Below are 13,495 nucleotides of genomic sequence, written 5' to 3'. Positions count from 1 at the left end.
CTGATAGGTGTCGATTCAACATGACGTCAGGAGGCTCGTAATAAGGCTAGCTCGTGCGCTTTCAGAGGTACGGATACTGAAGCTTGGACTAAAGAGTGCATCATACTCGAAGAATAGAAGGATTATGACAGAATCGACAAGATATTGAACAGATTTTTGTGATATTTGTGTTAACTTTCGACTTTGGCAATAATTATTTGGCTGTGTGGCAGTTATGTATTCGTGCGTAATTTTAGTGGCATGATGCCTTGTTCAGATACACTAAATCATTAGCCTACTATCGCACCTCTTGGCTCATTTTGATGGACAAGCGGAGGCCTTGCTGCTCTCAAGTTTGCATTCTTGCTTGTGAAATGTATTTACTTTGATAAGTTATTTGTTCGTTTTCGTTTTTTTGATACCATTTTTTATAGCCAAGTTTTGTTCTGTCCATGCAAGAGGAATGCAATAATATTTTTGCTCAAGGGATATGATGATGCTAGCTCATTGTTGAGAGATTCGTCTGGATGAGCTGCATCCTCTGGATTGTAGGAGTGGACTAGAGCAGGTCATTCTCTAAATCAACAAAGCGACCAAGGAGACATCGCTTTGGTTTGGGACAAAAAAAGAAAGACATTCACTTGGAATAGCTGGAATTATCCAAATATGGTTCACTGTGCCGGCTGCGAAAGACCTATTCTGGACAGGTTTCTACTCAATGTTCTGGACAGACCATGGCACATCAAGTGCGTACAGTGCTGTGACTGTAAATGCAATTTGACAGAAAAATGTTTTTCACGGGAAGGGAGGCTGTACTGCAAAAACGACTTTTTTAGGTAAGCACGCCTGGGCACATGCCTTTCAATATTGTGCGGAAGAGCTTTAGCTTCTACTGGGTATCCAATTAAGCAGAACTATGCAAATGTACAACAGATTATGTGAAATGCAAGTTTTATAATTATACAATTATTTTGCAAGATTATTATTATTTTTTTGCCTGGTGTCAATCTGGTTTAATCTATCCTCATGAGCGACATAATTTGAACAAACCAGATTATGAGTGGTGATCCAGGAAAATATGATACATTATAAGCATATATCACCATGTTCTGTGACGGATTAAAGAAAAACGTCCTTTGTTTACAAGGAAAGGCTGTCAAACAAACCGCGGGGATTAAAATTATGCCAGGATTCTTGACGGAAGTGTATTCTGCGTTCAATCAGTCGGCGCACGACCGTTTGTTTGCTGAGACTCTAGTGAAAATGTGATAAGTGGATTTGAATAATAAATCATCTTGAGAAAACCCACACTGCAATCACAGAACTCCAGTCCACACGTTTGTTAACTATTTAAATACACAACTATTTACATAAATATAGGCTACATTGAAAATGTAACTGTGGCTTTGTAATTTTCAAGCATTAAATGGGATATATTTCAATAATGGACCGTTGTTTGATGCATGTTTGACTTCTCTCCATACAATAACCTAATAATAAACGGCGTGGCCTTTCTTGAATTATAGTTTTAGGTAGGCCTAATAATAGTTCTACAACACGTAAACCTAGGCCTAAATATAAGATACATTTATATTTATTTATAAAAATGTATTTAGCCTAAAAAACATAATTATTATCTTATATTTATGGTTGCTAAATAACTGGTTATCTGTGTGAAATTAATATAGTGGCGGTGAAGCTAGTGCAGGCCCAACATCCGTGTAGCCTGTAATTTCCAGATTCACAAACAAACTTGAAAAGAAAAAGCATACGAAATTGATATATATATTTATATTCACTTGGAATCATCAAAAATATATTAAGCATCAAAATACTGAAAATTAAATATTTTGCGTCATGAAAAACGCGTATCCCTTCGTGTAAACATCTATAATGTTGCCAATAATGTTTTCATGTTATTGGTAATCTGATGTGAATATTTTCTGTGGCTATTTGCTGCTACACTGTCAACCCTGTTTTGTTTGATCAATGATGGTATTTATTTTTACTTTCTTTCTTTTAGGAGATTTGGCACAAAGTGTGGAGGTTGCGCCCAGGGAATCTCGCCCAACGATTTGGTTCGAAGAGCAAAGAGCAAAGTGTTTCACCTGAACTGTTTCACGTGCATGATGTGTAACAAACAGCTATCTACTGGAGAGGAAATGTACATTTTAGATGAATTTAAGTTTGTTTGTAAAGAGGACTACCTAAGCAATAGCAACGGAAAGGACACAACCCTCCTCTCAGGTATGGAACATGACTTGAACCACATCCCAATTTTCAACCATAAAGCGTTAATATATATATGTATATTCTATATAATTCTATAGTCTCTTGTGAATCATTATTTTCAACTTTTTGCTATTGCTTTATATTCCATTTATAAAAAATGTTTTTTTTTTTTGGGGGGGGGGGGGGTGGAACAGTTACGATAACAGTATCCTGATAGGTTCAATAACAGTACAAATCTAAACAATGACCTTGATGACGATTAAAATATTATTATAAGGATTAGAATTGATTGTTAATTCATGTTATCATCACCAATAATAATATGTCTAAAGGTAGTTGGCTAATATGTCTAGTGCATAATACTAACAATGACAATATTAATTGGCCCAATCGTAGCCTAATAATACTCTAATGAAATGTATTCTTGTCGATTATTTTTTGTATATTCGTTCATGAAGAGTATATAAAGACATAAGAATAGATTGAAAGTAATTTCATTTCATGTTTCTTTCATCTCACAGTCACGACCTGCAGTGACCCAAGTCTATCTCCAGATTCCCAAGACCCACAGGATGATGGTAAAGATTCGGAAATCGGGCCTTTATCCGATAAAGAGGTGGGTAGCAATGAAAACGATGAGCAGAACGTAGGGGGGAAACGACGTGGGCCTCGAACAACTATAAAAGCCAAGCAACTTGAGGTCCTCAAAGCTGCTTTCACGGCCACGCCAAAACCCACAAGACACATTCGAGAACAGCTGGCGCAGGAGACAGGTCTCAACATGAGAGTGATCCAGGTAAGAGTCCATTTCGCTTACGTCTGTATCACATGAACAATAAAAATAAAAAAAAAACAGAATTATTATACGGGTCTGTGAGAAAGTATTTTCAAGGTCAATAATGGCAGATGGCAAGATATGCAGATTGCTTACCACGAAAGTGGTGCAGAAGCACATATTGTCATGACTTCACAATGTTTTCACACCATGACCTCTAGGCTATCTATAGTCTATACACATCAATGCAAAGGTCTTTGTTTTCTCATTTTGAAATAGCGGCTAAATGTTGGACTCTTAGGCTTTAGCATATGTTACGAGAATGTGGCAATTGTGGAATTAAAAGGGTGGTGGGAGGGGGGGGGGGGGGGGGGGGGGGTGTCCCTGGCTGTTAAGTCCCTGGTATTCACGTTTCGTATGTTTCATACGATAAACTAGGTTAAAGATCATTAAGCATTTGACAGTTGAGCCAAGGACCCATTTAGAGGTATAGGCCTATAGGCTAATCACGTCATGGTTATTAAAAGGGCATTTCACAACATGTCATCCGATCTGGGACCTCGAGATGCTGCACACATTTCTGATGTACAAAATAAATATTTGACCGGGGCTGAAAACTCCATTTCAATCAGCCATTTCCATGTAATTTGTGGTGTGCAGGTTTGGTTCCAAAATCGTCGGTCTAAAGAGCGGCGCATGAAGCAGCTGAGTGCACTGGGGGCGAGAAGGCACTCGTTCTTCCGCAGTCCAAGGAGAATGAGAACTCTGGTGGACCGACTCGAACCCGGGGAGCTGGTCCCCAACGGCCATTTCTCATACTATGGAGGTAAGGTATTTTATATTCACCATGGTTCACCCAAATAACACATTTGTGTTTTAAAGATCATCAGAAATGCATTTTGACTATGAGCGCCATGCACAGGCCTTTTTACCTTATTTAAATGTCCAATTTCCCTCATAATTCACAGGTGTTTTATAGCATAAAAAAAGTCAAATTACAATACTGTCATCCTCCAAATAACTATTATGGCAAATTAACCCTTTATACTACTGGAAATGGAATAGTTGTACTTTTTTAGTAATTTAAATGACATTCCTATAGTTGCATTGTACCGGTACAAGACATTTTGTTAAAGTTTTTATTTTCACCACATAAGCATTTCCCATAATAATTCTGGTGTATATGTTTGTAGATTATCAGAGTGAATACTATGGACCTGGAGGAAATTTTGAGTACTACACCCAAGGCCCCCCCTTGTTGCAGGCCCAGACCCCAGTGGACCTAGGCTTCTCCTCTGGCCCCGCTGGCACCCCTTTAGGTGGCATGGACCATCACCTGGCTGGGCACCACCCATCTGGTGAGGTGCAGTGCTTCACTGACATCATATCTCACCATCCAGTGGACTCGCCTAGCCCCGAGCCCAACGGACCCGGGTCAATGCACAGCATCTCCAGTGAGATGTGTGGCGTCAGCACACCCTTCACCTCACTGTCCATCAACGGCAGTGGATACAGCAACCAATTGTCACACCCCTCCTCAGAGATGAGCGAAGGCACTGTCTGGTAGCCCACAGGACATTATGAAGCCAAGGCTAACTATTGACTTAGGAGGCAACTGAAGTCCTGAGCGAGTATCCCTTTTACTTTATATTATTTATTTATTCATCAATTAATTTATATATAATAATATATACGCGTTTAATTTATTACTTGTCTCTAACTACCTTTACTGCTGTTTTGATTGTTGCAGTTTTATTTAAAGATTCACACAGTAACAGTGTAGACTCTAAAGCAGTCATATAATGGTGAATACTGTACAAGCGTTCAGCAGAACTTTTGCTTTAGAGGGTCTACCATATCAAATGATAATGATTTTTTACCTAAAGCTTTTATGATGGCTTTGGTATTCGTGCTTATTTCTAAATTTGTTTTTGTTTCTCTGTATATTTCTGTGTTTTGCCAAATCCTAGAGAGTTTGCCTTCAAAAGGAAAACTTTAAAAAGTTGTATAATCTTTTATTTAATTGAAAATAACTTGAATTTGAAGAAGAAGTCAACCTTCTAAAAATCTATGGACAATGGTTTGAGGTGGACATACAGTAGAACAGTCAACTGTTTACGTATATATTTACTGTACTTCAGGGGTTTGAATATGAGCATTGTTTGAAACCTCTTGATTCAGATGTGAACATCGTTCAAGCAACAAACCAAACTTTTGTATTTATTCTATTTATATTATGGTCATGGTTCCTCACTGTGCTAGATTGTATTATTGTGTTTACTTCGAAGAACATTTAAAAACACAAATAGACAGTTGCCAAATAAGGATAAAAGCACAATTCGTTAGTGCTTTGCGTCATCAACTGCTGAACATACTACAAGAAACATAGTAGCATTTTTAACAGAATGTGTTAAATTATAGTTAATTATACAATGAGGCTGTCTATTGTGTCCGAAAGGCTTTATTTTGTGTCTTTACATGAAAGTCCAAATGATTAAACATTGATGGTCAAATATGTTACCAGCAGCTGCTATATTCTTGAAATATCAACTCTCATATGATTATGTGACCTCTAGTGCATATTAGACCATTCACTGTATAATAAAACACGTACAAAAAAACTGCAAGCTTTTTTAACGATAAAGGGGTGGACATTTTTAGGTTGAAAAGATGGACGCTACTGTTCTTTTCTCACTCACTTCTAACACACCTTCTGCACACTTCTTGATTTCTAAACAGTCGACCTAAAGTACAGTTTACCCAACTGCCCCTAGGCCCTAGTGTTACGTTATTTAAATCCCTGACATTGGGTGTGTCCGATGAACAGAATCCACTCACTGATTAGACTACAGTACACAGAGGGCCACATCCACGTCGACAACGCTACTCAGCTCTCCATCATCAGATACATTGACATGAGGATGTCTGAGCAGGCCTCTCCTATAAGTGGATAGGAGTTTGGAAAGAGGAAGATCAAGCCTATAAATTAAGAACATATGATATAACGGTAGACCTACATATTTCTCAAATGCAATAAGATTTTTTAAATATGATAATGAGATCCTACATGTATGAATTGGCACCAAAAAATTGCAGTCACAACCCTGTGACACTAATTATAGAAGTAGGCCTACAACATATAGAAAGTATATTATTCATTTACCATATATTATAACCCACTTTATCTGAAGGGTTTAAGGTGTATTATGCTGAACAACAATTACGTCGAATAGTATTCGTCCACCCGACATTATCTGGTTGAATTATTTTAATAATCCAAAATCAATAGCCTAAACAACAACCTCCGGTTGCTTGAAGTTAAACTGTTGCAGATCTATTTCGTCAATCAATTTGTATTTTCTTTGAGTCGCCTCTTGATGACGTAGGTATTAACACGTGTTAGTTGTGAGTGCATGGAACGATGACTGGCTACAAATCACAACAGCTCGAGGATTTATTAAATCCTCTGCCCAAGTTCACGGATCCAGGGGATGATAATGATATACACTATTTGTAATGTTTTATAGGTATATTTTGCTTTCAATTTGAGAACAATGTTTCCGTTTTCATGTATCAACTCGTTACACACACGCCGGGTAGCATGCAAAACTAAGCTAGCCAGTTAGCTAACAGGCTAGTAGTACACTGAAAGCACGAAACACCTATATAAACGATTGTGATGCTCAAAAAGGACTACCCTGTTAGCCAAAAGTTATCAACAGTACTGGCAACCATCCACTTAGACATGTGTTTGTTGTGAGGTAGGATGAACACCCACTGCACCAGTTCCAATAACATGATTCTGCTATTGTTGCTGCTAGCTAGCTATGATGACAATTTTAATATTTTCACTAGCTAGTATTCTTATCTCTCCAAACCTCTTATATTCATTGTCATTGCTAGTTATTCGGCTCGATGCTGAAGAGTACAAATCAACATTGACATGACCTTATGGAGAGGGGCAATATCCTGTCAGTTATTCCACTTGACTTGTCTTTCTCCTGAAGAATTCTTCTGATTTAATTGTAACATTCTGATCCTGAACAGTAAGCTATTATTGCCAGCCACTTTGTATATTGATCAGATATGATTTTCAATCATTCAATCTCACTGTTTGGATACCTCCCAGAGACGAAAGCCAAGGTGGTAGAGGCATTTGAGGGTGGTGGTGGTGGTGATGATGTGGTTGCCTTGAGTGGCCTCCGGAATAAAGCTAGAACTCTGCTGGAAGAGACAGACAAACGGTACCTGGGCAAGGCAACCTCGTAAAGACATGCTAAAGGGGATCGAAGGTTCTGGTGAGTTGGAACATGAATGTGTCATTTATAATAATGTTAAACATGTATGTTGGATAATCAATGCAACTGACCACAGGGAAAAGGAAATAAAGAACCTTTCTAGAAAGTTGGATGAGAGCTGGTTGTTTGGGTTCAAGTACTTGAACTGCATATTTTTCTCCTTCTGTCCCTGGAATTGATCGGACAAGGTTGGACTGGTGAAACGATAAGGTAGTAACCTTGATTTTACTTATTTAATCAGATACATGATTACCCTTAGGATACATGCTCACACTTTTGGGGCGGCAGGTGGTTAGAGCATTGGGCCAGTAACCGAAAGGTTGCTAGATCGAATCCCCGAGCTGACAAGGTAAAAATATGTCGTTCTGCCCCTGAACAAGGCAGTTAACCCACTGTTCCTAGGCCGTCATTGTAAATAATAATTTTTTCTTAACTGACTTGCGTGGTTAAATAAAAAATAAATAAATAGGACGGGAGGAAGGAAGAATGTATTTCAAAAGCAATTTCATCAAGGCACTGCATTTGAAAATGGTCTTTTGTAGAATTCTGCCCTCTTGTGGTTCTGCAAGGGACACCTTTACATTTAGTAACTGTCCATCATTCAGTTCAAAATAAATTACAAGTAAATGTGCCTCTCACGCCACACTAGATTCTCTTATAATCTTGTAAACGTCTCCTATAATTATTACCATAACACTTTGCTGGTCAACAAGATACCGTAGCTTTAATAGAATGATGTAGGTTCCTTATTTCCAATTTAATCTATGCTCAGCTGTGTATTGTCATATCATGTCTAGACGTTTAATTACAATAAGCATGTAACATAGAATAGCTTAGGCCTACATCTTCAAGTGGGCTGTTTTTTTTTTTTGGCTATTAAATGGAGAAATTGCATTGCTGTTAATCAAGCTAATCCCTGTTTATCCAAACAAAATGCCTTGATTAAGGCAAAGATTTACAAGTCAAACACGGGCCATGCAGCTAATCAATTTAAACTTAGAAGACAACTGATAAACAGCATTAAGCTGTTGTGTACACGGCATGCACTACTATTATTCAGCTGCTGAGTGGAAGGCCATCTACATCCTTAACTGCTTGCATTAGTTAGAAATGCTACATTTTATTGCCGTATGGTTGTTAATGAACATCTGTTTGTTTTTTTCAAATGTAATATTGAATCCTGGTCTTATCATTCTATTGCGATTTGGGTTTTTAGGAGAGGATGAGGACAATGATGATGAAAACAAGGAGGAAGCTGAAGATGACAATGTTGATGATGCTGATCTGAAGGATGGAGAGGCTGAAGATGGAGATGATGAAAAGATTGAGAGTGACACTGCTAAGAAGAAAAGCTTGGTGTCTAAGCAGAAGGAGACGGACATCACACTTCCCTCAGAGACAGACTTACATAAGCTAACAGAGGGGATGGATCACTTTGGAGAGAGCGAAGAGGAAGATGATGATGATGAAGAAAGTGGCGATGAGGATGGAGGGAACGAGGAAGATGAGGATGAACAGATGGAGGATGAAGATGACGATGTGGGAGCTGTGATGATATTTTCTTAAGAGAAGGTGGATGAAGAGGTGGAGAAAGGGAAAGCTTGGAAAGATCAACTTGGTATGTATTTTGATAGACCTGCTATGTGTAATATATATTCTTCACTATGATGAAACAACTTAAGCCCATATTATCATCTCTTTTTCTCAGTAGACAACCTTGTCATTATTTTATTGAATCTTCACAGCTCTTTGGGACCAGCTACTTGAGGGGCAAATGAATGTGCAGAAAGCTCTTCTGACAGCCAATAAGCTGCCACAACCACATACCTTCCCATAGTTCAAGAAGAGGGATGGAGCAGTGTTTGCTGGAGCGTTGAAGAATAGTGAGTGCATTGTTTCTGGTTATATTTTAAACAGTACATTTTATTTTACAGCTACCAAGAATATGAAATTAATTTAACTTTGTTGATCCCCAGGGGGAAATTGAGGAAAAAAGGAAAATTACACAAAAACACACATTAAAGTTTACAACCCAGTAAATTATGTGGTGATAATACTGAATGTTTTGTCTAGACATGTTATCTCCCAGACACAGATTTAGAAAATTAGTATTGCTTGCCTGCATATGCAGTGATTATTAGTGCGTAAAATAAGTTACTTTAAACGCAATGGCATTTGAAACATTAATTTTTAATCTTGGTGGACAAGGCTGGAGCTAGTGTTATGGTTTAGTATTTGGTGTGTAGAAAATAATTCAAACTATGTGACTAGAATCTGAAATAGGCTTGGCTCTCGGTAAAAACATCACTATAGGAAGATTGTCATAACCAAATAATATTTTCTGTCTTTTCTTATAAGAATATCTTAATCCTTGTGTTTCCACAGTGGAATCATATGTGAAACGCAAGTTTGCCTTTCTCTCATTATTGTTTAAACCTGACAGATTTGTCATGATTCTTCTAATACTATTTTTCTCAAGGCGTGATGGTAGTCCACCTCCCTCATGAAAATCACTCACACAATTTTAGAATCAATGCCCACAGTAATAGGATTCCTCTGGCCATGGGCAATTAATACAGTTTTTCTCTTTCTTTCTCCCTGCGCTGATCTCAAAGCTACGAGACACTGGCTTCTCCTCATTTGCATATTTATTACATTGGACTCAAATCTGGCGAGTGATTGATGTGGAGCCTGCCTCCTGAATTTTTAGCGGCCCATTATTATGAAAGGGAGGGAGGGGGCTCCAGCGTGCCAGTGTACTTTTGATTAAAGTTGAAGAGGAAGGAATCATAAGTGTTCCCCACCTCCTTTCTTTTCCTACGACCTGTGATTTGGAGGGCAAAGTCTCGAGGATTTGTGGCATGTTTTAATGGATGTTGACAAGATGTGGACTAACAACAGCCGAGGCAGATCTGCTCCAAAACATTTTATGCTTGGGGGGAATACTTTCTGTAGATTGGTTGGACAAGTGAAGTTACATTTTCTATTGTTATGCTGCATAACTTTGTTTTATTATTTTCCCTTTTCCACCCAGCTAATATTGACGATTTGACTTGCACCGTTATGCCATTTACACTCATACTTCCCTAATTCATTAAAAATGTGTAATCATATTTACTACGAATCGTAATTTCAGAGTTTGACAAAGACCAATGTTAAGGTTACTTTGGACACCATATTCATAGCATGTTTCCTCCTATCTTTACCCTCTTGGTTCCCATATCTCTCTGTTTGTATATTACATCCTGACAAAAGCATGTACTCTCTATGATGTTCTGTAAGGTCACAAAGCCCTGAAGGCTCTCCACTGGAGCTACAGGACCAGCTGCTCCATCAGAACCCAGACAATAGGCCCATCTCCCTGGGTAAGACCTGGGGAGCACACAGGTCAGCACTGTCTCTCTTCCACACTCCACACCCACAGACAGCACACGTTGTACTCTGCTACATGGACCACTCTCCTGATTAACATTAAATGCTCTGGAATTTCAACCTACTTCCGGCTTTATAGGCCCAGTGTAGTCAAACGTTTTTTCCCCCTGTGTTTTGTATCATATTGTACAACAGCTGATGAAACTAACACTTAAAAAGTATGAATACATTTGCTGTGTTATGTCCTGATAGGGCTTGCCTGGTGACATCACCAGGCGGTATAAGTTGATATAGACCAATAACAAAGCGAGTTCCAAACCTCTCTGCCATGACCGGGAGACCCATGAGGTGGTGAACAACTGTACGGTGTTTCCTCCGACACATTGGTGCGGCTGGCTTCCAGGTTAAGCGAGCAGTGTCAAGAAGCAGTGCGGCTTGGTGGGGTCGTGTTGCGGAGGACGCTTGGCTCTCGACCTTCGCCTTCCCCGAGTCCGTACGGGAGTTGCAGCGTTCGGACAAGACTGTAACTACCATTTGGATGTCACGAAAAAGGGGTAAAATGTACCAAAACAATAAATTAACATAAAAACTCTGCCAATAACAGCTAGTTTTCAAGATTACAAGATTACACTAAGATTACACTAAGAACACTCCCAGACAGTCCCTAGCAACATTTTAGCTTGAGAAATAGTTTTTTTTGCTAAAAAGCAATTTTTGTATCTCTTTGACCATTTGAATGGAAAACTATTACAGTAAGGTTCTTATTAATTGTTAACCAGAATCAAATCAAATTTTGTCACATTTCTCGAATACAACAGGTGTAGGTAGACCTTACAGTGAAATGCTTACTTACAAACCCTTAACCAATGTGTTTTTAAGAAAAATAAGTGTTCAGTAAAAAATAGATAAGTACATTTTTTTCATTACAAATAATTAAAGAGCAGCAGTAAAATACAGGGGGTACTAGTACAGAGTCATGAAAAGTATGAAAAAATAGAACTGTTGGGCCATAATGACCATTGCTATGTTTAGAGGACAAAGGGGGATGCTTGCAAGCCGAAGAACACCATCCCAACCATGAAGCATAGGGGTGGTAGCATCATGTTGTGGGGGTGTTTTGCTGCAGGAGGGACTGGTGCACTTCACAAAATAGATGGCATCAGGAGGAAGGAAAAATATGTAGATATATTGAAGCAACATCTCAAGACATCAGTCAGGAAGTTAAAGCTTGGTCACAAATGGGTCTTCCAACTGGACAATGACCCCAAGCATATTTCCAAAGTTGTGGCAAAATGGCTTAACGACAACAAAGTCAAGGTATTGGAGTGGCCATCACAAAGCCCTGACCTCATCCTATAGAAAGCTATGTGGACAGAACTGAAAAAACGTAGGTGAGCAAGGAGGCCTACAAACCTGCCTCAGTTACACCAGCTCTCTCAGGAGGAATGGGACAAAATTCACCAAACTTATTGTGGGAAGCTTGTGGAAGGCTACCTGAAACATTTAACCCAAGTTAAACAATTTAAAGGCCATGCTACCAAATACTAATTGAGTGTATGTAAACTTCTAACCCACTGGGAATGTGATGAAAGAAATAAAAGCTGAAATAAATCATTCTCTATACTATTATTCTGACATTTCACATTCTTAAAGTAAAGTGGTGATCCTAACTGACCTAAGAGAGGGAATTTTTACTAGGATTAAATGTCAGGAATTCTGAAAAACTGACTTGAAATGTATTTGGCTAAGGTGTATGTTAACTTCCGACTTCAACTGTATCAATGATGTCGCTTTTGCTGCTGGTGATTCTCTGATCCACCTCTATACAGATGACACCATTCTGTATACATCTGGCCCTTCTTTGGACACTGTGTTAACAAACCTCCAAACAATCTTCAATGCCATACAACACCCCTACCGTGGCCTCCAATTGCTTTTAAATGCAAGTAAAACTAAATGCATGCTCTTCAACCGATCACTGCCCGCACCCGCCCGCCCGTCCAGCATCACTACTCTGGACGGTTCTGACTTAGAATATGTGGACAACTACAAATACCTAGGTGTCTGGTTAGACTGTAAACTCACCTTCCAGACTCATATTAAGCATCTCCAATCCAAATTAAATCTAGAATCGTCTTCGTATTTCGCAACACAGCCTCCTTCACTCATGCTGCCAAACATACCCTCGTAAAACTGACTATCCTACCGATCCTTGACTTTGGCGATGTCATTTACAAAATAGCCTCCAACACTCTACTCAGCAAACTGGATGTGGTCTATCACAGTGCCATCTGTTTTGTCACCAAAGCCCCATATACTACCCACCACTGCGACCTGTATGCTCTCATTGGCTGGCCCTCACTACATATCCGTCGCCAAACCCACTGGCTCCAGGTCATCTATAAGTCTTTGCTAGGTAAAGCCCCGCCTTATCTCAGCTCACTGGTCACCATAGCAACACCCACCCATAGCGCACGCTCCAGCAGGTATATTTCAATGGTCATCCCCAAAGCCAACACCTCATTTGGCCACCTTTCCTTCCAGTTCTCTGCTACCAATGACTGGAACGAATTGCAAAAATCACTGAAGCTGGAGTCTTATATCTCCCTCTCTAACTTTAAGCATCAGCTGTCAGAGCCGCTTACCGATCACTTTACCTGTACACAGCCAATCTGTAAATAGCACACACAACTACCTCATCCACATATTGTTATCTATCTTTTAGATTTTTTGCACCCCAGTATCTCTACTTGCACATCATCATCTGCACATCTATCACTCCAGTGTTAATGCTAAATTGTAATTATTTCACCTCTATGGCCTATTTATTGCCTTTACC

General features: G+C 39.1%; 1 protein-coding gene and 1 pseudogene across 1 annotated transcript; both read left to right on the top strand.

The window, feature by feature from the left end:
* The first annotated feature begins 645 nt into the window (after window positions 1–645).
* On the top strand, window positions 646–4,553 carry LOC139421949 (LIM/homeobox protein Lhx1-like). Its single transcript, XM_071173086.1, has 5 exons — window positions 646–815; window positions 2,003–2,226; window positions 2,733–3,007; window positions 3,647–3,812; window positions 4,180–4,553. The coding sequence occupies exons 1-5, from the start codon at window positions 646–648 to the stop codon at window positions 4,551–4,553; spliced, it is 1,209 nt and encodes a 402-aa protein (XP_071029187.1).
* Window positions 4,554–6,407: 1,854 nt separating this feature from the next.
* On the top strand, window positions 6,408–11,271 carry LOC139422419 (protein AATF-like; annotated as a pseudogene).
* Window positions 11,272–13,495: the final 2,224 nt, after the last annotated feature.

This window comes from Oncorhynchus clarkii, chromosome 12 (assembly GCF_045791955.1).
Source record: "Oncorhynchus clarkii lewisi isolate Uvic-CL-2024 chromosome 12, UVic_Ocla_1.0, whole genome shotgun sequence".
NCBI classification, from domain to species: domain Eukaryota; kingdom Metazoa; phylum Chordata; class Actinopteri; order Salmoniformes; family Salmonidae; genus Oncorhynchus; species Oncorhynchus clarkii.
Note: the sequence above shows the minus strand (reverse complement) of the source record. Positions and strands in the feature narration are given on the sequence as shown.